The sequence below is a fragment of the Pezoporus flaviventris genome, unplaced genomic scaffold, assembly GCF_033815535.1.
Source record: "Pezoporus flaviventris isolate CSIRO_AGI_PZ_B2104156 unplaced genomic scaffold, CSIRO_AGI_Pfla_v1 ptg000002l, whole genome shotgun sequence".
In the NCBI taxonomy this organism is placed as follows: Eukaryota; Metazoa; Chordata; class Aves; order Psittaciformes; family Psittacidae; genus Pezoporus; species Pezoporus flaviventris.
The window spans coordinates 82,667,339-82,691,816 of NW_026892550.1; the positions used below are offsets into that span (position 1 = coordinate 82,667,339).

The 24,478-nt window shown below is 38.7% G+C and overlaps 2 protein-coding genes across 5 annotated transcripts in view; one reads left to right on the forward strand and one right to left on the reverse strand.

Annotated features, from left to right (window-relative positions):
- CACNA1C (calcium voltage-gated channel subunit alpha1 C) overlaps nucleotides 1-17,069 on the reverse strand; it is a 482,397-nt gene extending 465,328 nt beyond the window's left edge. For 2 of the 3 annotated variants that reach the window (XM_061444714.1, XM_061444713.1), the window contains exon 1: nucleotides 16,861-17,068. In XM_061444714.1, the coding sequence (XP_061300698.1) occupies nucleotides 16,861-16,990 (130 nt within the window). In that variant the 5' untranslated portion in view covers nucleotides 16,991-17,068. Of the gene's footprint in view, nucleotides 1-16,860 lie in introns of all 3 variants that reach the window. The other variant, XM_061444716.1, reaches the window with a different exon arrangement.
- The window catches only part of DCP1B (decapping mRNA 1B), a 46,781-nt gene continuing 26,020 nt past the window's right edge, over nucleotides 3,718-24,478 (forward strand). Inside the window, exons 1-3 of one of the 2 annotated variants that reach the window (XM_061444739.1) lie at nucleotides 3,718-4,123; nucleotides 5,533-5,573; nucleotides 8,042-8,169. In XM_061444739.1, the coding sequence (XP_061300723.1) occupies nucleotides 3,965-4,123; nucleotides 5,533-5,573; nucleotides 8,042-8,169 (328 nt within the window). In that variant the 5' untranslated portion in view covers nucleotides 3,718-3,964. Of the gene's footprint in view, nucleotides 4,124-5,532; nucleotides 5,574-7,467; nucleotides 7,620-8,041; nucleotides 8,170-24,478 lie in introns of those variants that run through there. The other variant, XM_061444741.1, reaches the window with a different exon arrangement.

Here is a 24,478-nt window from a genome sequence, read left to right on the forward strand (position 1 = left end):
GGATATAGATGGCCTCCAGGACATGGGGCACTGGTTCCCAGGTGGTGAGAACTACCATGCTGCGAAGTTGCAAGCATATCCCCAGAAATATGGGAACGAAGCCCTGTGGGATCATCCTGGCTCTGTAAGAGCAACCTACTGCTCCCCTGGAAGCTGGCATGCTGGAAATCACCATGCAAAGATACTCAAGTGGCCCTGGATGGAGTGTGGGGAACTTATTAATTCTGTCTCAGCACCTTTTCCACTAGCAGGGTCAGCAGTAGTGCCACCAGAGTCAGAAGAAAATTATGGCAGCACTGGGAAAGGAATAAAAAGGAAAAGACAACTACCATGCAGTAACAACTCCAAAGAGGCTGAAGATGAGGAAGAGAAGCAAATGAGGTGCTCAGTTCTACATTTCATCATGTGATTCCTGCTGTTTATTAAAAAAAAAATTGCTGTGCAGAGAAGGAACTGAATGTGAACAGGTAGGAAAGTAGTCAGACAAGGCAGTGATCTCAGTATGAACACCTGGTTTTCAATCAGTTCATTTCCCTAGTTTGATTCACACTGTAGCCACATATGCACCCATGCCAGTACAGTCCTAAGACACCAAAATGGCAGGACTGAATGGCTGGGACCTGGGACAGGGGCTGTGTACACCCAGCAGTGCCACCAAATACATTCACATAAAATTGTATCATCAGTGTTGATAATTTGCTGTAGAAGGCACAATTTTTGTTTGTGAAAAAGTTTGGCCTAACCATCTTAAAGTTTGTTATTAATAGAGACCTTAAGAATGTCATGCTGTGTGGATTTTGCTTTAAATCGGTCTGGATATTACCTACACAAAATGCGTTTCATACCACATCAAAAGCATAGGTGTGTTTTTTTTTAACAGCATAGTATCCAGGTGGGTGGAAGACAAAAATGTGACATTCTAATCATATACTTCATGAAACTATGACATTTTGAAAGCTAGAAAATTACTTTGTTTCATAAACAAATTACAGCAACATCATTCTAACTCGATTTGATAGTTATTATGGACTACTGGATTACTGACTGTAAGCAAGTAACTGCAGTTTAAAGAATCATCCTTTTTAAGCTGTGACATTTTTGCTAAAATGTCCTTAACTTCTTAGGTGCAGTGAGAATTCACAGTGCTTCTCTTAACAAGATCTTGTTTCATTGGAAAAATTTTAGTCTACTATGTGATCCCATAAAGCAGGGCAGAACTAATGGCTTTATTAAGTAGCTTTACTTCAGGCTAAATGGAAGGAGCAATTACAACCCACTTATACTGCAAAACAGCTGCAACCAGCAGAAACTACTTCACCATGCAACAGAAAATATAAAGAGGCGTGATCAGAAGCTTGACAGCTTCACTGACCCAAAACACAGGACTATGGACTGTATGTCCAGCAATTGTAGAAAGGGTCACAGTAATCCAGGAGGAAGATAGTGCTAAAGAAGCATCCTCAAACAGGGCAATGAAAACAGACAGGCAAAATTTTTGGCAGGCCTACTTCAAGATCTTTAACCTCACAGCTGGGTTTTCTTCCATGGAGCTCAAGGGAAGAGGACATTCTATAATCTTCCTATGTCAAGAGAAGGGCACAGGAGACACACTTGAGCCCATCAGTCTGTCTCTCTAGCATAAAAAACATCCAAGGCTTCAAGTATTGGTTACTACTTGGCTTGACAAAAGGGGCAACAACAAGGTAAATTGTAAAAGCTGAAACACACATTATTTGCTTCATTTTTTTTTTTCCAGTTGTAACAAGGCTGCAGTACATCTAAATGTTGTATTCTGCTTTCTCCTGCTCAATAATAGCTATGAGTGACTACTTTTAGTTAAATAAATAGCCTTTGAAATACAGTTTCTATAACATGTTCTTCCTATGGGACTTTGCAATAACTCCTCCCCAACAGCACCAAAAATAATTAAAAAAAAAGGGCACCTTTTTCAGTAAGAATTATTGTTGGAGGGGGCAAAGGCATCTGGGAAAAGAAACTCCAAGAGTTTGACACTTCTACGCCTTGGTGACAAGTTGGGACTTTTTGTAAGCAGAAATGCCAAAGAACTGGAGATGAGATGGTAATGAGAAACTCCAGCACATAAGGAGGAATGTGGTTCGCGGTGCCTGGAAACTGGGAACCGAGGACTATCCAATCAGCAAAAAGAAAGGATTGTGCATCTGTTCACTATTTCAGAAACATGACTTATCTTTCTTACTTACTATTTCTTTCTTTTTTTTTTTTTTTTGCCATTCTACTTTGGTCAGCCCAAGACCAAGGACAGCAGTTTTCCTTGTCCACTACGAGCCCATATATCTTCCTTGCCATTACAGGATCTGTAAATCAGCCAGTGCTTTGCAATGGAACTGCTTAGAGCTATTTTCCTACCATGAGTATACCAAAACCACTTAAAAACTTCTAAACTCTAAAGCTGTGTTTCATTATAGCCCCAACTGAAACAAGGTGCCTTTAGACAAAGAGTGAGACAGATTATAATAACAGCATGTATTAAGGTTTCCTCTCCCACTTGCTGAGCAAGCTGTAGGTCCTCAGGAATGCAATTTTTAGTGGCCTTTTGAGCTATAACAAAACATACATATTCTCTCCTGAGGCCCAAAGAACAATCTCACTTTCTGGCCTTCCTGAAAGCATGCCCATTCCTAACTCAACTCAAGAGAATGACAGTCCCTACATTTAATACTATGAATTTCCAGCTTGCTGCCTCTCAGTTCTTTCTTATCCCCATTTCACTTTTTCACCTGGGCTTGCCCATTTGCTCTCAGAGCAGATGCTACGGCTCACTCTATCTGGGGAAGAAAATGAAATGGCAGTCTTCATCCCCCTATATCCAGCTACTGCACTCCTAAAAATGTTTTGTCAGGGATATTGCAAACAAACAAGACAGCATCCACTACCTTTGGCTTTAGTTCTTTCAGGATATCCCATTCTCTGGAAGGAAATATATCACCCTACTGCTTCCACACACAGAATGTGGTAACTCTTTTCAGAATTGCTATGTCAGTCTGAGGTGATGGAGTAAAAAAAATTTGCTCTTGCAGGCAGTTCAGGCTGTTAAGCAAATCTTTTAAATGTAAGTACATACTGAGTTTATGTGCATGCCACATAAAGCTCGTGTATTTGCTGTAAACTGTCAATATCAATAGATTAATAATAAATATGTCTAACAGGAAAATATGGTAAATAAATTCATGGTCTTGTCCATCTGTTCCTCTGCTGTTTGTGTATCTCCATATCATCGTATGCTTATGTTTCAGCTGCTTGTCACATGTATGCATGTGTATATATAATATATATATGTATAATATATATATACACACAAGGGTTGTATGATGGCTTAGTTTGCACTCACGTTCTTTTTCCCTTAAGTTCGATGCAGAAGTCTGTGCTAGTGTATGCTAGCAGATACAGACTGGATATTCATCGAAGTGAGACAACTTGTGGCACACATCACACCTTCTCCCTTTAGGCTAATGGGCACACAGTGGGTGCAGGACCCCCTGCTCGGCACAGCGAACGCCGGCGGCACTTCGCGCCTCGTTTGCTCGCAGCCCGCAGCCGTGTCGTTCCTCGGCCACGCAGCTACCCCTCTGGAAATGAAGCCACTGTGGCCTCCCCAGCGGCAGGAAGAGGCCAGAAAACGAAGGGTGCCGCGAGAAAACGGGCCGGCAGAGACTGGCCGCTGCCGGGAGAGGCGCTGCGAAGCCGGTCAACTCTCACGGTCTCCTCTGGTCAGGCCGCCCTTCAGCTTGCCCCGTCGCCAACGGCAACAATCCTGAGCGGGCGGCGCTCGGCGCTCGATTTTGACGCCTGGGCTCCGACTTCCTCGCCCGCTCTCAATACGACTGGGTGGGAGGGAGTGGGAACCGCCGCCACCACCGCCCCTTCTTCTCGGTGATGGATTAGTTGCGCCTATTAGGAACCGTGTGTTGTTGTCGGAGGCAAAATGGCGGCGGCGGCGGCGGTGGCCGGGGCCGCCCTGCTGGGCAAGGGGCTGGACATCAGCCTGGCGGCGCTGCAGCAGCAGGACCCCTACATCAGCAGCATCGTGGACGTGGCCAGCCAGGTGGCGCTGTACACCTTTGGGCACCGCGCCAACGAGTGGGTACGTGAGCACGCACCGCCCTCCCCGCACCCTCCGCCGCGGTGGCGGGGCGGGGCGAGAAGAGGCCACGCCCACAGCGGGGAAGAGGGGCGTGGCGTCGAGGCGTGGGGCGGGTGGAGAGGAGGCTCCGCCCCCTGGCGTGTGCGGAGGGCGGGGGAAGGAAGGAGGGGGGGAAAGAGAGGGGTGGGTGTTGCCATGGTGGAGGTGGGAGGGTCGGTTTGGGGGTGCTCATCAAGCTGGTGAGAGGTTGTGCCTCAGCCTCTGGGTAGTGTTGAGCCCTGTAGTGCCTTGGAAATGAGGTTTGAGAGGCTGGCAGGGCAGGGCTGCAAGAGACTGGGGTGTAAACCACGGTGTGGGCCTCTCTGTAGCCAAATCAAAGTGCATACAAGAGTGTTGGTGTTACAAATGCTAAAAAGACTGTTTAAGAATGAAAACAAGTAATTAACTTGGGGAACTCTGTCCAGCTCTGCGGTCCACGACACAAGAAGGATGTGGACCTGCTTGAGCGAGTTCAGAGGAAGCCATGAAGGTGCTCTGAAGTCTGGAGCACCTCTCCTATAAAGACAGGCTGAGAGTTGGGATTGTTCAGCCTGGAGAAGAGAAGGCTCAGGGGAGACCTTAGAGCAGCTTCCAGTGCCTAAAGGGGGCGTGCCAAGAAGTCTGGAGAGGGATTTTTACAAGGGCATGTAGTGACAGGATGAGGAATCATGGCTTTCAATTGACAGAGGGTCGATTTAGATTAGGTATTAGGAAGAAACACTTCCCTGTGATGGTGGTGAGGCTCTGGTAGAGGTTGCCCAGGGAACCTGTGGCTGCCCCATCCCTGACAGTGTTCAAGGGCAGGTTGGATGGGGCTTTGAGTATCCTAGTCTAGTGGAAAGTGTCCCTGCTTGTGGCAGGGGGGTTGGAACTGAATGATCTTTAAGGTCTCTTCCAACCCAAACCATTCTATGATTCTGGCTATTTGCAGGTGGTTCTTTGATTGTTCTAATGGTGGGGCTTAGGACCTGTATTTGAAGAACCTGCACAATGCCCCTTTCATGTGGTTTCCCCTTACCCATCCCAAGCATTGCCCTTGAGGGTAGGCACTGTTTGGAAAGTCCCTTCCCTGACCTGTGCATCACCCTTGGGAGTAGCAGAGAGTTAATCTAGCACAGTGTTTAGTCTCATGATGTCGAGCCTTTAGCCTGTTCATATCATGTCAAAGCTTGGGTCAGCTGCACAGTGACCTGTGCTATCTCTAGCATCTATCCTCTCACCACCAGCCAGTGGAGTTGGGTTTAGTTATTTCTTCGTGGCTTAGGTGAGAGAGATGTAACTGATGGTATTGGTAAAAGAGTGGGGAAGGAGGGCTCACTGATGTCTAGCAAAAAGCTTCCTTGATTTCAATTCTCTTTCCTTTTCTTCAGGAGAAGACTGATGTGGAGGGAACACTGTTTGTTTACACAAGGTGAGGATTTACTGGTTCATGTCTGCAGATGAAACCTGTGGGTATAGAAAAGCTAGGTAGGATGGACCATGGTTGCATGAGTGAAATACTCCTCCTTGTCAGGGGTGAAAAGAAACTGAAATTGGCAGAAGTGAATGTGGGGAAGAAAACACTGGGAAGGAGACATCACCCTGTATTTGGATAAGACTCACAAGTGTGATTTAAATCTCAATATGGGTAAGCCATAGGAATCTGTTACATTGTTTTAATTAGTGAAATAAATAATGATATTCCTTAAAGTGAGAGAATTGTGGAACTAATGGAAGTATTGTGTTTCCTACTTAGGGAACTTTAATACAGCTTGTATTATTGATCATTCATTTTTCATGCATATTTAATTAAACATTCTGGATTATTTTAATGTTTCCTTTTAGTAGCAGCTCTAGTTGTGGCTTTTCAAGGCACTGGTTATGCTATTTATTCTAGCATGTATGTTAGATTTGTTGTGAAGCCTACTCTGTGTTTGAGTTTTCAAGTTAGTGCCCCAGCATTTGCCTGTGACTGTTGTTAAAATCAGAAAATAATACATTAATCAGATCTTGCAGTAGCTGCTGGGATAGGACACCAAAACAGAAATTTTCTTCAACATTTATGTTGATGAGGAGCTGGTAGGAGAACCGAGAAAGCAAGAGATTGTTTTGAGAAGGTGAGAGATGTATGTGTGAAGTGACAGAGTTCAAGAGACCATAAGCTTTGTGTGAAGTGAGAATGCTGGTTTTAATCTTTTGAGCTCTTTTGTACCAGCAGTGAAAATCATCACCAGTAATTTTTCTAAGCTGCTTTCAGGTAAGTGGAGACAAGATGCTGTTGTAATTACCACCACATGAGGAAAGAACTGGCCCTTAGTTGTGCCAGCAGTAGACGGAGGTAGCTAAACAGAAGTAGTATTTCTCTGGTATGATGGTTTTAAAACTCCAGAGCTGACAGCATGTAACCTGGCACTTCTAGCATCTGTGATCTTTCACTGTTCTTTTGTTGCCTGAGGAAGTTTCCATTTACAGCACAGATTGCTACCCTGGCTGCCCTATAGGCAGCAGTATGAAAAAGGTTGTGAGCTGTGAGGAACGTCACATGTTGCCCTCCCCTTCAGTTTTAACTTTCGTTTTCTGTGGCTTTGAACAAGGTCATGAAGTCTTTTGGAAAAGACATTGCCAACAGACCATAGTTTGGAGACCACTGCTGTTGCCTTTGTTGCTTTTCATTGCTGTTGTAACAATGTAAAGTAATGTGACCATTTTACTTGAGCTGACCTTTTTATCACCTGTCTCATCTTTGCGAATTCTGAAGAGTGGTCAAAAAATCGGATTTCTAACTGGGTTAACACCAGTGGAAGTGGACTAGTTTTTTGTTTTAGGCAAACTGCTGACTGTTGCAAGCAAGGATGCTTGATAAGGGTTTCACTTTGGTTTAATTTTCCATTGATTCCAGTCCTGTAATGTAGGTTCCTGTGCTTTATATAGCATAGAGAGATGTAAACACCAGCAATTACCAGAGATGGCATTTTTTCCAAACGTTTAGCTATCATCTTTTCCTTTATTGTCATATTTGGTTTGAAAGTAATGTCTCCTGTCAGGATCGTGATAGGTTTAACAGCTGACAGCAGTGAAAATTATGTAAGTGACCTGAAGTGTAATCCCTATGAATTATTTAGAGTCATATAATCATAGAATGGTTTGCCTTGGAGGGGCCTTTAAAGATCATCCATTTCCAACCTGCCTGCCATGAGCAGGTACATCTTCCGTTAGACTAGCACTAGGTTGCTCAAAGTCCCATCCAGCCTGTCCTTGAACACTTCCATGGATGGAACATCCACAGCTTCTCTGGGCAACCTGTTCCAGTTCCTAACCACCCTCGTTTTTTTTTCTTGTGCTTTAGATGGTATGGAAAATCCTGTCTGGAATGACTGTAATCTGTAATTGTTAACCTGAGCATTAAAAAATACACTTGCTCTGGCCCATGACTGAATCATTCTGCTTGCTGTTTTCTGCTCCAGTAAGAAACTACAGGGTAGGTGGTGGTTGGGTAATGTGACCCTGATGGTCTAGGACAAAGGGGCTTTTCGTAACATCTTGCCTGTTCAGAAGTTGTAGGCATTATAACTTGAAGTGAAAACTGGACATGGAGATATTATAATGCTGTGACTAAACCAGTTGGTGTCAAATGGTAGTACCGAAGGTGTGGCATAATCTCCGTAGGTATTGTGAGACCAGGGGTCCTTCTGTTATTTCTGATGCATAATTTAGGGTTTTGACATAATTAAAAAGGTTGCACGAAACACTGCAAGAGTCTGTTGTTACTTCCTTGGCAACAAAACTATCTCTTTAGAAATAATAAAAAAAGCCCTGGACAATTTTGGAGAACTATACAACAAATTCTAGTAGTTTCTTTTTTTCCTTGACTTAATGTGATTTCTACTTGATAATTTTCAGATCAGCTTCTCCAAGGCATGGTTTCACAATTATGAACAGACTGAGCATGGAAAATCGAACAGAACCAATTACTAAAGACCTCGATTTCCAGCTGCAGGACCCATTCCTACTGTACAGAAATGCCAGATGTAAGTACGTGATATGTAGGGTTAAATACTAAAGGAGTTAGCACCTCTTCAGAGTCTGTTCTTGGCTACCGCAGTCCAAATGGTTAGACTGCAGCTTTCAAGGGCAGAAAACTAGCTGGTTAACAGTTACAATTGAAGGAGTGCATTTTGCTTTTTGAGCTGCTGAAAGAGAAGCTTGTGTTCAGTGCTTCCTAAAATGCCACTCTAAAGAAAGTATTAGAATGTGCGTAACAGTAATCTCTTCATTTAACTGACAAATAGAAGACTTTTATGGTTGTGTATATGCGGTGGGCTTAGAGACTCACAGAGATATTTTGTGTGTTCTGAATATATCCTAGTAAGTACTAGGAAGTATTGCTGTAAAGCAGATCTGCTAAGGGTTGGAGTAATAGTTGTAGCCTTTTTTTTTTTTCTGCATAAAAATAGACAAATGCAGCAAATTCAAACCCTGTCTTTTGCTGTAGCTCCAAAATACTGTCCTTGTAGCAAGCTGGGAGGCAGATTACTTCTTGACTATTAGGGCTAATTCTTGACAGCGTAAGTGTTGAGTGTAATTCAAATCCTGATGAAAGACAAAGCTATTACTTTGGGCTCTGTGTTTATCTTGCATGATTATCTTTATACAGGAATTAGCGAGTGTCAGACAAACTCAGAAATACGTGGCAGACATGAGAAAACTGTTCTTTTGCATGCAGATATACATGCAGACTGTTACAATGTGCAATTACATGAGAATGAGCAGTTATAAATACACAGTTTATATCTGTACTTGGAAGCAGAGCTGCAGTACAATCTATGCTTTGTGCTTGATGCACAAAAGCAGACTGCAAAAAATGTTTTATGTAAACTGTGATGCAGAAGTGTTCCCTCTGGATGAAGTAAAAGCAGAGGAAATTTGTGGCATACAAAGCAGCCCAGTTTGATAATCTGCTAGACCTTTTTACTACATAAACTAATTGGGAGTTGAAAGGTATATCAAGAGGGAATCCTGTTGTTCACGCACACTGTGTGGTAGAAACAATAGAGAAATGACATTTTAAATAACCAAAATGAACTTATAATTTTGCAAGTATTTGATACGCTGACAAAAAATAGAAATTCCCAAAGAAACTGGAAAGTGATGCAGACATCTCCAGGCTAACATAGACTAGACGAGACATAAGGAATTTAAGTACCATGAGACCTGTTTATCCCATCTGATTTTGAAGTCTTTCCTATGTGCATGTAATATTTTTTCATCTCCTTTTGAAATTCCATTAGGAGTTTATGTATGTATAACTAATCTACCTTCTGAAATCTGATCTATTAATTTTTCATTTTTGTGAGACGGTATAAAGAGTAATTAGAAGTTGTCATAACTCTGCTGACATGAAGGAAGATGGTCTTTAGTCTGATTACTACATGTAAACTGTGATTGGTTTGTAGTTAGGATTAAAACTGGGGGCTTTGAGGGGTGTACACTATTTGTTCTCAGAGAGATGTCAGAATTTTAGATTTTCAGGGTCTCGAATGTAAGTACTAACATATACCTCTGAGCAGTGGGCCTGTGTCCAGGGTTTCTTGGCTAGTTGTGCAACAGCAAATGGAGACGGCTTCTTTTATTAGTTTGTCTGTCTAGGCAGCGGTTCTTTTAGATTAGTTGACTGCTGAACTGTGTTTGCTCTGCATCAGGGCCTTCTCTGTTTCTCACATTGCCCTGCCAGTGAGTAGGCTGGGGGTACATAAGAACTTGGGAGGGGAAACAGCAGGGACAGCTGACCCCAACTGACCCCAGGGAAACCCCAGACCATATGATATTGTGATTGGCAATAAAACCAGGGGGGAAAGGAGGAAGAGAGATGTTTGGATATACAGTATTTGTCTTCCCAGGTGACCGTTACACATGAGGAAGCCCTGTTTTCCTGGAAATGGGTTAACATCTGTCTGCAGATGGAAAGTAGTGAATGAATTATTTTGCTTTGCTTGTGTGCACAGCTTTACTTTACCTGTTAAACTGCCTTTAGTCTTAAACCCATGAGTTTTCTTACTTTTGCCCTTCTGATTCTCTCCCCATCCCGTTGAGGGGAAGGGAGAGAGTGGCTGTGTGGACCTGTGCTGCTGGCTGGGGTGAGCCTACAATACCTACATTTTGCCAGTGGCAATGTGAAAGTAACACCTTTCTTTCAATTTGGGATCTCTCAGCCACAAGATCTGACGGCTTCTTGACATCGTGGTACTGTTTACTGTATCATTCCTTTGAGTGCAATCATGAAAAAAGAAACAACAGGCTCTCCAGTCCGTACTTTAATAAAGTTATCTTCAGCCTGGATGTGTGGGTCTGATTTTTAGCCGTTGGATCTAACCATGGGTAAATTTTGTTGTCTGAGAGAAGATGCATGTTTGCTTTACTAAAAAAAAAATCCACTGGTTTAGGATTTCAGTTAGTATCAGGTGTGTTCCAGGTATGTGTTCCAGCAGTATGTTACCCCTAGTTACTTATCTTCTAAATACCCTTACAAAAGCTTAATCATTAGTTCTTCAAGAAATCTGAAGGTCTTGATACTTCAAAAGGAAAAACTGTCATTTTCTCAGATTTTCATAGGAATACCTAGGTTTCTAGAGCAAACTGGCATTACAGATCCATAGAAGAAAAGTGATTTACCAACTCATTTGACCTTCTTTAGGTCCCTACAGATAGTTCACGTGGTGATTTCTCTGTTGTGATGCAGATACCTCTGACCCTTTCTTCCTTACTGTGTATTTCAAAGCCTTTGCTACCTAAAATAAAGGAACCTCTTCAACATTAAGTATATGTTTTCACTCAGGTCTCACCTAAACACAATTCTGAGTATCAGTCCTGAATTTGCTATATGGATGCTTTCTTTGTGTTTTGCTTTATAATACAACTTGTTTTTATAATTTTTGCAAAACTAAGGCTTCAGGCTTCTTTGTTATTAAATGGAGTTTTCATCCAAAACTGGAGTTTTTTTACACCCTAATCTTATAATATTATTTTTATCTCTTTCTTCCAGATACTAATGAGGAGTACTCAGTGATAGCTGTTTACTTGACAAAATGGTGGACAGTTTGGCAGTAATACTTAACAGGATCTGGAAACAAGTTGTCTTTTGTTTTACTTGGTTACTTCTCACTCTATTTTTCATACAAATCTTATTAGATACAACAAAACTAGCTGTTTCCTCTGTATCTAATTGGAATAATTGCTTTCCCATATAACAGGACTTACGTTTGGTGTTTGTGACAGTGTAAATTCCAGAAAAATACAAAAGCAAGCATTTGGAACAATAAAGAAGTCCTGCCTGGTGTTTTGTTTCTTTTAATATTCTGGATGTTTGTTGAAACCAACTTAATTTCAGTACAGCTGAATATCTGTGGCTGGCTGTATCATACAGTCAAAAATAAATGCTTTTGCTCTTGGCAGGAAAAGGTGGTACTTGTGTATGACAAGTCTGCCAACATTTTGTCATGTTATAGCTATTATTTTGTAAAGACTGCTTTGCATCCAATATATGATGACAATGGAAAATGCTTTCCAAAATTGTACACAATAAATATAAGTTTTATGAATACTTAAAATTATTTCTTTTCCCCTACTTTTTGCTATATTGTTTCTTGTATTTCTTTTATTGTTCCATATGATCTGGGTCATCTAAATTTGAAATACTGTCTAAACACCGTGTTGCAGAAACATACAGTCTAATCCCAGGACTTTTCAGGCTGGATTTGGGATCCATTGCAGTTAATGTTTGTACTAATCCACTATTTCATGGAAAAGTTTAGTTTGGGAAATCTGTTAGGCTAGAACTAGGGTTATTCGTTTTAAAGCCAGGAGGGAAGCTCAAATTACAGTTTTGAATCCCAGCAGAAATCCTTGACCATCAACAAACAAAAGGTTTATGGTCAATGGTATTTTCAGTGTGACTTTTAAACTTGTTATCTGCAATTTTAGATGCTTTCTTTCTGAAAGCAGGACAGTATTTCTGTTTCTGTTTACATCATCCAATGATTTTAAGTGTTTAAAAAATTTCCTGAGTTTTATATTTGAGTAACCTTAACTACATAATGACTATTTTTTTCCTTTATTTTTGGTGATATTTACTGTGGAAACCAATGTTTAGAACCTGTTGCTTAAGACTTGATGCAATTAATGTGACATAGTTCAGAAGAAAGGCTTAACTGTAAATTACTGGTTAAACTAAATTCATTTTCTGTCTATAAGAACCCTGAAAATTTAGTATTGTTTTCCTGTATTCCCACACTGCAAAAACATTCGGTAGATGAGATGGTATGGAGAGGGAAGTTTGCCACCTGTCTGAAGAAATAGCATGACATTTTTGGGGCTGATGCAGAGCAAACACACCCTACCTGGGTTTGTAGGTGGTTGTGGGTTTTTTTTTTTTCCCCTGTAGGTCAGAATTACTTATGCATGAAAATTTCTCAGACTATTATTTTTCGTTCTTAAATTCTATATTACAGTATCCTAGAGCCCTCTCAAATAGAACAACTTATCTTCTTGGAGACTTGATTGTGGCTCATTTCAGTTCACCCTTCTAAACAAATACATACTGATAAAAACTAAATGGGCAACATGTGCCCCACTTCTCTGGGCATTTCTGGAGACCCATTGACCCTGCAAGTAGTGTTCCTCTTGTAAAGTTTAAAGACTATTAGAAGTTTACTTCCTAAGGAAAGCAGGAAACAACAGTAATAGAATTTGAGTGATATGTAAAAATGAATATGTCGTGAGAAACAATCTTCTTTTGGATATTATATCTTCTTTACCCTGAAATGTTTGCAGTCTATACTACATTATATATTCTGTAATTCAGTATTTTAAATATCTTCTTTCCTGTAAAATGTGTTTTTGTTTGAGAATGAAACCAGCCCTTTGGTGGTTAAATTTGCATATAAATTTAGATTCTCATGTTGACCAGTAAGCAACTACTTCCTCAATTGTTTCTGTTGAGACAGGCAAAATAGATATCCCAGGCTTTATTTTTATGGTGCAATAGAGTTTCTGTTTAGTTTCTGGTGCTGGTAGAAAGGTCAGTTTAAAATGTAGAGCCTTATTTGTTAGCCTCATACCTGCCAACACACAGTATCTAGTCCAATAACAACAACAACAAAAAAATCCAACAGGATAAATGCAGTAAATTGAAATGTGTATTTAATCAGTTATTCCCCAAATGTTCACTGGTCTTCTTGAATTTTGAAACTGGTATCTTTAAATGATTTTAACTTCATTCAATTCATATTATTTTTCTTTAAATTTAGTGGTCTGCTGGTTCGTAAATGCTCCATGGCTTTCTGTTGCTGCTTCATTAAGCTAAACACAATGTTTTTGTCACAGCTGAATAACTTAAAAACAGTTGTTCTGAGATTAAGTTTGATTGCAGTATAATTATTCTGGCCTGCTAGAACCTGCAGGTTTTGTTGAAGAAAAATGCTTCTGTAGTTTAAAACTCAGAAAAATGTTTGTCCACTTGGAACAAAAGTGTTTGAAAAGTGAAAGCTCAAACTATAGAAATTCAAAGTCATTTTGGCAGAAGGACCTTGCCCTTGTTAGAGTTACATTCTTCTTAGCCTGTTGTTTGCTAAACAGATTTGGCTAAAGCTTTTTTTTAAAGGCCTGCCTGGACTGCCTACTGCCATTTGTTCAGAATACGAATGTTTGTGATTTACCTGAGGTTCTGTCCTTGGAGACGTTTTTATCTTGGATAAATAAACAAATAGTTCCTCCTTCTTCCCATTCCACTCTCTCTCCTCTAATTAGCATTATAAAAATTCATCAGGCATCCAGCAAGACAGAGTAGCAGCAGAGGTCACAGTTATCTTCCCTGGGTGTTACTGACCTCAAAGTGAAACCTCAGTTTTGCTGAGAGCATTGGAATGCTGACACTCTTAAGCACAGATATTGTTTTCCTTTTTTAAATTTAAAAGGAAAATATGCATATTGAAAATACATTAAAGTTGCAGTAAAAGTTGATTCTAAACCCAGAAAATGAAGATTGCAGCATGAGTTTTGTCCTGTGGCATGCGTTTATTTACTTTAGAAACCTTTTTTATAGTTTGTCTCCAACTTCACTATTTCATAGTTGGTCATGTGCAAATTTTCTTGAGAACCAAATAAATAGGAGTAGGAAGAAACTTGCCTATCAGATGCATAGTGACAGTAATATTTTTTTCATGTGAGATGCTGTCTAGCACTCAGTTTACTGACTTCCCTGCATCTACAGTCAGAAATTATCTGTTCCTAAACCAGTTTATAAAAACATATATAAAAGCATTACTTATTTCTTATTACATTTCCCATATCGTTTCCTCTCTTTGTGGGCTGTACTTCAATCTGCCAGTGATTTTAATGTGCTAAGAAGATGGTCAAAATTGCTTTGGAATGTGGAAAAAATAAAAGAATTTCCCCTTTGAAATGGTATAGATACTAATTTGCATTTTTAGAAATAGATAAAATAGGTATATTTATAGATTTAGATTTTTGTGCTTAATCTCATTTTAATTTTCAAGGGTGCCTAAAAATCTTCAGTGCTTGCCTGTTGAAATATAAAAATATTATTATAACTTGATGGCATAACAAAATGGTGTTTTGCAGTTGGGTGTTGATGGACATGCAGTGGTGCTGACTCAAAACAGGTGAATCTTAAGACTGGGGATCATGATCTTGCTGTCTCGGTTAGCGAGCTACCTGTTCTAGAGTTTATGCCTGGTTTTGAAATCTGTAACTAAAGTCTGTGGAAGCAGGAGTGGATTTTTAGTATGGTGGAACAGATAGGAGAATTTGTTGTAAAGGAATTGCAAATTGCTTAAAAAATAGATTGACTGAAAAAGTGCCATACAATATAGTTTTCTGTGGTACATTGTAGTTGATCGTAATTTCTTCTTCTCCTAACTCTCTATCTTCCTGAAGCTATCCCTATTTTGAGGAGAAGGCTGGAATAAATGAGAGGCCCCAGCCAATTAACTAAATTATTAATGTTATTCTAGAATTAGCCGGTATTGGTTAATTCTGTTAGGTCATTTGGGATTTTTTTGTGTGTGTGTTTATTGTGGACAGTAAATGTAGTTCTGTGATGTAGGTTTTTAGGGGTCAAATGAAAAAAAACACCAAACATAAAACAGAGGAGAAATTGGAATAACCCTTTTTTGGTTTTTGTTTGTAAGGCAAAATTGTCTGGACTAATAAGTATTTCTAAATTTATTTTTTCCAGGTTACTTTATTATTTATATTTTCCTTTAAATATGATGTATGTTTTTCAGTGGAAGTTGTACATTCCAGTTGTGAAGGCCTTAAGATTAAGATACAAATTTTGATAGATAATACCCATGTCCCTTGCTACTCGACCCAGTTCAGCACAGATACCTCTATTCAGACTTTCCTCAAAGGACATTTTTGTTGGTTTTTCCTCATGGTTCCTACCCTGAGGATTTGGTAGTTGCAGAAGTCTTTGACTGAGCAAAGAAAATAATTTAGAATGCTTTGCATTTATAAAGTAGCTTTTTACAACTGTAACTATGATGAGTGCAGCCATCTTTTTGCCCTAATGGTATTTCTGCTGTGTGATGAAGGTGATAAAAAAAGTGTAGTAATCCTAACATGCGTTTTCAGTTTTGTGGAATGATGGAGTCCAATCTGTATGTCAGAGAAACTGTATGTCATGTGAGAAGAAACAAGCTAAGGAGCTACGATAAGAAAGCTATGTAGGTTTTTTTGATGGCTGGTAATTATTTTGTGTATGGAGGAACTCTGTCCCTGCCTGAGCAGACAGATGGGTAGGGAAAGTATATGGAATAGAATTAAAAGCGTGTCTCAAGCCTCCTGCAGTTGTAGATGAGTTTCTGTATAGAATAGGAGTAGAATACTGCATATATCTGCTAAACACAGTTCTTTGTTTCCCATTTATGGATGTTAGCATATAAGCAACATATTAGCTTGCTTGGACGTTTACTGCTGGGAGTGTACTGCCAGTGCTGGGAATTCCAGACATCTTTTCAAGATAAGATAGGCATATGATGCAGTAAAGCTCTAGAGTTCAAGTTGGAACAGATAATTTTTTTTTTAAAAGAGGTTATCTTCATGTGACTACCTGTATACCCTCTAATTCATACACACCTCCTTATATAGCATAAAACGGTGGATGTTTCCAGGTCAGTGTAAATATGCCAGCATGTTTCTCCTGCAAATGAAAATGTTACAGAGCTAGTTGTTTTTCAGCAATCTCTTGTGTAACTCCCTTTTCAGATTAATCCGTTCACACACAGAGATGCATTTAATATTTTGAGCTTTTGTGTGTTTTAAACTTCTCAGGCTTTTTCTCTACAAAAAAAACCTCTTTTTCTTTCTTGTTCCTTATATCTACATACCTTTTTTTTTCTTTTCCCCTCTTGTATCAAAGTGAAGTGGGAAAGTGATGTTCATTGGATTCTCAAAAGAATATATTACCAAGAGAAGCCATCAATCTACTTAACTCCACAGGTTTGAGACTTATCTAAATCCTGTGGTAGTGGAATCACACACACAGCACTTAACAGTACATTATCCACGATTGTTACTATAAGTTATTAGTGTAGTTTCATATATTATACAGACTGTTGTATTTAAACAGTAACATAATAGTTATCCCAGCAGGTACATACCAATACAGTTTGTGTGCACACAACTGGGTAATGTTGTCTTACCTCCAGGCTTGATGTAGAAGCAGTTAAGCTGAGTTTCATGCACCAGCTTCCCCTTATACTTCGTTTCAGGTTCCCCTGGCTGGTGGCTGGGTAGCGGGTGGTACGCTTGTCGAACAAAGGCTTGAAACATTTTAAAATTCCAAGGAGAGCTGAAAGAGCTGAACCTGAGTGTATATTCTGTATGTAGTAAAGATAAATTCCTTTTGGTCAGTTGTTTCTTACTTCAGAGTTACTTTATAAAATTGCCTTGTTCAGAAGTTAAAACCTGACGGTTTCTTTAAAGTACTGATAACTTGGTCTTTTAATCTAGAGTCTATTTTCTAGCTCTCTGAAACCTCTGCAGTATCTTTTGCATTATTCTTCCTTTCCTTGCTCTTTGCTCCTAATCTTTTTCTTGTCCTCTGTGCCTTATGCTCAGTTGGAGCCTTCTCCTCCCCCTGTGGTTTTTCAGGAAAACTTGGATTGAGAAGTGAAGATAATGGGCGCCATCCACCCGTCAGCTCATCACCTCACCGAGCCATGACGATCTCTGGTTTCTGTATATCAGCACAGACTTCTCTGATAATATCCTCTTGTGTTTGAAAAAAATAGGTTTGTCTAGTAGGGGGTGGACTTCACTCCTGACATAGCCAGAAAACTTCTCATGGAATGTGAGCTTGCTCACTCACACTCTTTTATATGTGCGTATATATAAAAATATTTGTAACCTTCTCTCAAAACATGAAAGATAAATATGTGATCAAGTGTATCCCACAGCGCATATACAAGCTGCTCACTTCTGTCTAGTATTGATTTAATACAAGCTCTTGAGAGCCTCATCAGCTCTCTCTTCGTCAAAACAAGCCTTAAATCAGCAGTAAACAATACTTTTCAATTACAGGAGTTAAAAAGAAAGAAACCCTTCTCAAGTATAAGATAGCATACCCTTTAAAGGACAAGGAATGTGTTCTATACAGAAACACGGTGCAAGTGCTCCAGTGGAATTCCACTAAGACTGCAAATGCAGTGTTGGTTTTTTTTGTCGTAACTGGCATACAAACTTGTAACAGTATTGGGCTTAATATTTGCTGTCTGCTCTGCTCTAATGGTTGCAGCTGAAGCCCAGTTGTTGGTTTTGCAATGCTGAGCTTGCTTTAATAAATTTTAATGAAATGTGAAGTCTTCATATCATAGTGTATTGCTTAAAGTCAGTCTTAGAAAAAGTGGGTTTTACCTTCTAACTTCACTATTTTAGACTTAAATACTGCTAGGTCTGTTGCAGCCTGTTTCAGTAATCCTTTTGCATAGCAGAGGTATTATTTATATGAATAAAACCAGCCAGAGATCCTGTAGCCAGGGGGAAAAAAAAAAAAAGTAAGTGATGTAAGACACATACTTCAGGTCAGAAGTCAACAGTAAAGGGACTAGGAAGATTCTTCCTGTGAATCATCTGGTGCTGGTCATTGTCTTACACAGGATATGGACTTTCAGTTTGATGAGCTCCACCAATTCTATTGTCTTTGTCAAGCAAACTGCCTTCCTGTAAAATTTCAATATTATCTGCTTTGCAACATCAAGTATTAAATCTTCTACACAGGGATGTGTAGCATCTCTCAATGAAAAGGTTAATGAAATCTCATAGTAATTAGAAAAGGAGAGAAATAACATTGGATATTTATATAAGGTATCATGTGCCTTCCTGCAGTTCTTTACTGGTTTTTTGTTTTTTTTTTTGGTGTTGTCATCTCTCTTCCAGTTTTGTTCTGGTTTCTGTCACGTGAATATTTTGTACATCCTTTGTCTCAAACAGAAAACAGAGGTTAAGATTTGCCCTGAGAGAGTTAAACGCTGAAGGAGGGGACAGACTGAAGAAACAGAAGATGATTACTGATATGTTTTATTCCTAAAGGATTTTGCATGAACTAGTAAAGTACTGCTGACTTCTGAAGCAAAATGAAATATGCACTTTTACTTTTTGTATTAAAATAATACAATTATTGTAATGAAAATGACCCAATGCAAAATTTCAAATTTTTATTTAATTTACATGTATCTCTGTTCTGTATTCAGGGATTCAGAACTGTGGGGTATCTCCCAGTGCTGCTATTATGAAATATCTAGCAGCTAATATAAAATGAGTTTGGTAAATGTTGGGATTTTTTTCTGTTGGATTACAGGTTTAAAACAAGGAAATGCTTGCCGCTTAAATAGCATTTTCTTGGTGACAGACTTGATCTCAGGTATACTTTCTTTTTTTCCCTCTATACGTATACTCTCATGGAATGTCTGGTTTACAAGAAGGCAAAAAAGTCAGTAAGCTGCTGATTTTTATAGTAATCTGAAGACTAACTCCAGTAGTTAAAATTTTAAGATATATACCAACATGTTAAAAAATAATTACAGCAATCAAAAGAAAAAAGCATTAAGGTAGCTCAAAGAGGTTGTATTTGTATCTTCATGAAAGAAATTACAAAGTTGCAACTTTGGCAAGAAAAACAAGGGTCATAAAGTATTAATAAAAATGTATAAAATATGTTTTAAGACTAAATGTAATTACCATTCAGTTTTCAAGCATGTGAAAATGCAGTGGCCATATGTGAATGATAAAGGGTCCAAGTGTAGCCAGCTACTGAGATTTAGCTTGTGAGCGCAGCATGAACCTACCCACAACTGGAGTAAACCTATTACTGTTTGCCTGTAATTATGCGGGAACAGTGGAGGTCACCTCTGTAAATGTGAATTTGTATTGTATCATTAAAAATTGTACATCAGAATTTCAAAAGGCAGCTCTACAGATAAGCAGGTGGTGTTGAAGGCAATGTAACAGCTGACTATAAGAGAAGGAAAAGCTACAGAGTAGTAGAGAAGAACTTTTTAATGTGTTGTCTTTGACATGTTGACAGGCTGTGGCAAATCAGTAAAAGCAAAACATAAGATATGCTGTAAATATGAAATTAAACATTTGAAATTTCAGGAGGAGTAGTTGACTTTGCCTATTTCTATGTGGATATTTTTATTCTTTTTCTGGCAATTTCAGACATAGAGATGTTTTAGAGAAAATTAAGAAATTGCCTGCCTCTCAAATGATGGTGTGTACAGAGCTTACAAATGGAAAAATACAAAGTTGATTTTTTAAAATTCTGTTAATCTTACGGAATTACTTAGCTATTACTTGTTACAAGAACAAGTATATATATACAAACGGCTTAGACTTTCAAGAACTCAGTCCAGATCTGCAAATATATTTCCATTACTTAGGATCTGAAGGTATGCAGTGAAGAAATAAAAGATGAGATCACAACAGTCAGAATTAGAAACATCATCTATAAAGTTGCTTATTTTCCTTTTTGAAGCCCTCTTTGAAGTCATTCATAATTTTGAGGGAATTAAACCATTTGGGATGACAGGTCTTCAGAGTGATTATAGTAAAAAAAATTGTGTTTCAGGAATAAATATCATTCTATTAAATACCTATTTGAGGTTTAGATATTCTTCCTTCTTTTTTTCCTTCTATTCTATTGTCATGGTTTAACCCCAGCTGTCAACTAAGTACCAAGCAGCCACTCATTCACTCTCCTACCTACTCCCCAGTGGAATAGGAAGGAGAATTGGGAAAAATGTAGATACCTGTAGATACCTTGAGACAAGAACAGTTTAATTATTAAAGTACAATGTAATACTAATACTACTACAGTGCAATTGCTCATGACCCATGGCCCAGCCCTCCCCAGGCAGTGATTGGTCCCTCCCAGCCAACTCCTTGCAATCTATATACTGGGCATGATGACGTGATGTGGTATGGAATATCCCTTTGGCTAGTTCAGGTCAGCTGCTCTGGCTATGCTGTCCCACCCCAGGTTCTTGTGCCCCTCCTCACTGGCAGAACACGGGAAGTCTGGAAGTCCTTGACTTAGGGCAAGCACTACTTAGCAACAACTAAAACATTGGTGTCTTATCAGTATTATTCTCAGACTAAAGCCAAAACACAGCACTGTACCAGCTGCTAGGAAGAAAATTAAATATCCCAGCTGAAGTCAGGACATCCATTTTACTGAAAAATCAGTAGAGTTTGGAAAATAATTTGAACTTGATTACAGCTCTGGAATTAAGAGATGTACTTGGGCCTTTGCTGGGTATCTCAGAGATGCGTTTTAAAAATCATTGGGAAGATATTCTTAGATTTGACTAAATTATAAATAAAAACCATGATGTTCAAATCTGATGAGTCCTTTACTAACCATGTGTGTCACCTACAGTAGAACAGATTTTATTCTTACAGGTGTAAAAACCCAGATACTCATCAAAAGCTGTAACAGAAGTCGCAAGAAACATAACAGAAGCTGCTGCTTTTCTTAACCTAGTGGAAGGCAGGATGGAAATAAAGGGGCTGGAAATTGAGAAGGTGAAGGCAGCTCTCCTTCCTATTCTTTCAAGGCAGTGTTGTCCCCTTCTTGACTGAGGGGAGTTCTCATTGATTTTAGCTAGTTGGTACAATGTGATGTGCAGAATCAAGCAGAGTGTGGTTTCTGGTTTAACCTCTTCCACTGTTGATAGTGTTAAGCTAATGTAAGCTTTTCTGCTAACAGAAGTTACGAATATATATTGAGCCAGATTTGTGTAATGGCATTTTTGTAATATGTTTGATGATTCCTGTAAATCAGGGCCTGGCTTCATTTCAGTGCATTGAATATATGTTTTATGGGTTGCTGTAGAAAGTTAGCAAAGAATATAGAGTAAGGTAACACAGGTGATAGTTTCAGATGCTGGAGAGTTGTGTGTCTTTTCCACTGAGCTATTCTCAGATGCAATTTCTTTCATAGGAAGAGTGCTACTGTTGACTCAGGATATTTGGATTTGATTTGTAGCCTTACTGCAGACTTCTTCACTTACCTTTCTAATGTCATTGTCTATCATTTTTTAATATATTTTTCTTTCACCCAGCATTTGTTTTTTTTAATACCTCTTCTCTTGGCTTTTACGCTCCTTGAGTGAGACTGTTTAATCATTTCTGTTATAAAAGGCAGCGGAACTCCAGTCTGACGTGGACATTTCAGAAGTCTATTGTGAAATAGTGATGAGAACCACTTGTTATTTAAGAACAACTTAGAAATAATAACATTAAAGGATTTATTAAGAACAACTTGTTATTTTAGAAATCAATAGTCTAGCATCTACAGACTTCCTGCCTTAATTTCAGTGTTATGCATCATCATGGTTTAAAAATTATTTGGAACTGATGATGCAACGTCAGGCGATGTGACTGGAAAACCAGTGGTGGGCGGGGGGAAAATAAATGCACTAAAAGCCAGATGGATCATAACATAGATGCTATTCCTGTGTCGTGACTAAAAATTTCTTGTAGCATCAACAGAATGCAATTTTAAAGGAAATCTGTAAAATTCAGTTTGCCTTTGGGCTCTTTTCCAAAAACTAAAGAACCTGCTGATGGACTCTTACATCTGCTGAGCTTTATGGAAATAAATGGATCAATGGGCTTTAAACTTCCCTACAGTATATGTTGGCTTTGAGGCTCTTTAAGGGGCATTCCAGTGAGGCAATCTTGTTTATGTCTGCTACAGAATTGACTTTTTTTCATAAAGAATTTCTGATAAATTTTGATTAAAAATCTGCCTGAAGTCAGGCTATCACAGTAGAGCCACAGACATGATTTAATAAACAATCCACCATCTCCGAGTTGTCCCTTTTTTGCCTCATGAAATCAAGTATTTGCTGAGTCTATCTGGAAGTCTGTAACACAACTGTCATGACTGGTAGAAGATTGCAGGGATATTTCAGGGTCCATCCTAGCAACAAAAAAAAATGTTTCTTGTGGTGATTTTTAAGGCATAGTTCCAGGCACAATTAAACAGATGATGGTGGGGAACTTTCTCTTGACTTTCGGAAGTGTTGCCAATCATTGCACACTGTCAAAACATATGCTTTTGGGGAAAAGGGTTTTGAGGGGCTTTAGCATTTTATTGGGGGTTTTGTTGTTGTACATTTTCTTGTTTGTTTGGTTTTTTTTGTTGTTGTTGTTGTTGTTTTTTAAGAAAGCTGCTTATATAGTTCCCTCCTCACTTAGATTTGACTGGTCAAGCTGAAAACCAGCTTTTTTCACTCTCCATGTATGATCATCAGTTTGCATTAAGATGCAAAGGATTCTTTTCCCTTTAATAGCTGGCTTTTTTTCCTGATTGATCATAGAATCATAGAATGGTTTGTCATATGTAATGTTTTAAACATTTGAAATAATGGAAATACAAAGTTATCCTTTTCCCTGTCTATATTAAAAGTTCCCTAAGTAAGTAGGTCAGGAGCCTTGTCAATTTTTAAATGAAAGAACTAAATGTTTGATTATTTAAATTGTTGGGCAGCTTTTTAGGAATTTAAGTTAAGATTATATCAAAATACAGCTTTTTGTTGCTCTAAAAACTCTTGCCTTGCTTCATTTTCTTTACATTTTATTGTGGTGTGCCTGAGACATCATAAAAAATTGGTTCCTCTTTGAGAACTTCCAGAAATAACAAGATACATCTAAGCTGAATTTCCATTATTTAAAAACAAATGAGTTTTATATGTAATTTGTATTGTACTGCTTTACACAATGTAGAGAAGCAAGAGACCTAAAAGTTCCAGTACTGTTGATGAGCCACATCACTATCAATATGGTGGTATAATAGGAAATTTAGTATTCTTCTAGTGGTTTGTTTTTAAATATCTTAATAGCTAAGCAAAATGTTGTGTTTGAAAGAAGTTTGAGGCTGTAAAGAACTAAAATAACTTTAAGACTCCTAACTAGCAAAATCCAAAATTAAGGCTGCTTGTGCAATCTCTCTTTTTTGCTTATGAAATTTTAAATTATGTTATCATTGTCTTTTGTAATAAGGGCTTTGCTTCAGTTATCAAATAGTCTGAATGGCATTCATGTAAAGAGCAGCCACTCAGCGTGTCTGTTTTTTCATCACTAGTGATATGTGGCACTGTTGCTTTGTTATATGACACTGAAGTTCTGTGCTAGGGACAGAACTGTTAATTGCTTTTTTTCTTGTTGTTTTCTGTGATACTAATCAGTATAATAACTAATAAATAATGAATAAGCTGAACTGTTGTACCTTGCTCAGTGTAGAAGTATTATTCTTCCCATTTTACAAATTGGGATTCTAGGGCAGAGTAGTTACAATTGCAGAGATCAATTAAATGTAGGATGACATTAATTACTCTTTCCAACATCATTCATATGTTCAAACCCACTTCATATGGACTTCAGTTGTGATTTTAAGTAGCTGGTGTTTTTGCAGGTTATGCATTCAAATCTTAGACTGAGGTTCAGGGCCTCAAATCTAACACTGGGAAATATAGCATATGCAGTCAGTGGCAGTCACTTAATATGACATTTCACAACTTATGTTATCATTGTATAATATCTCTGAGGCAGTGTCAGAGATGGAATTCAGCTTGCCAAGATAGTGTGCAGCTGCCTTTGCTGCAGGATTTTTATATCGTCTTTCCTTTGTTGTACTCCTCTCTTGCTTTACACAGTAGAGTAGGACGTAAACCATCCACAGGCAAGTCTCCTTTACTACTGGAGCTGAGCAAAGAGGAAGGAACATCATGTGCCTGTATCGTAATTGTAAAGATG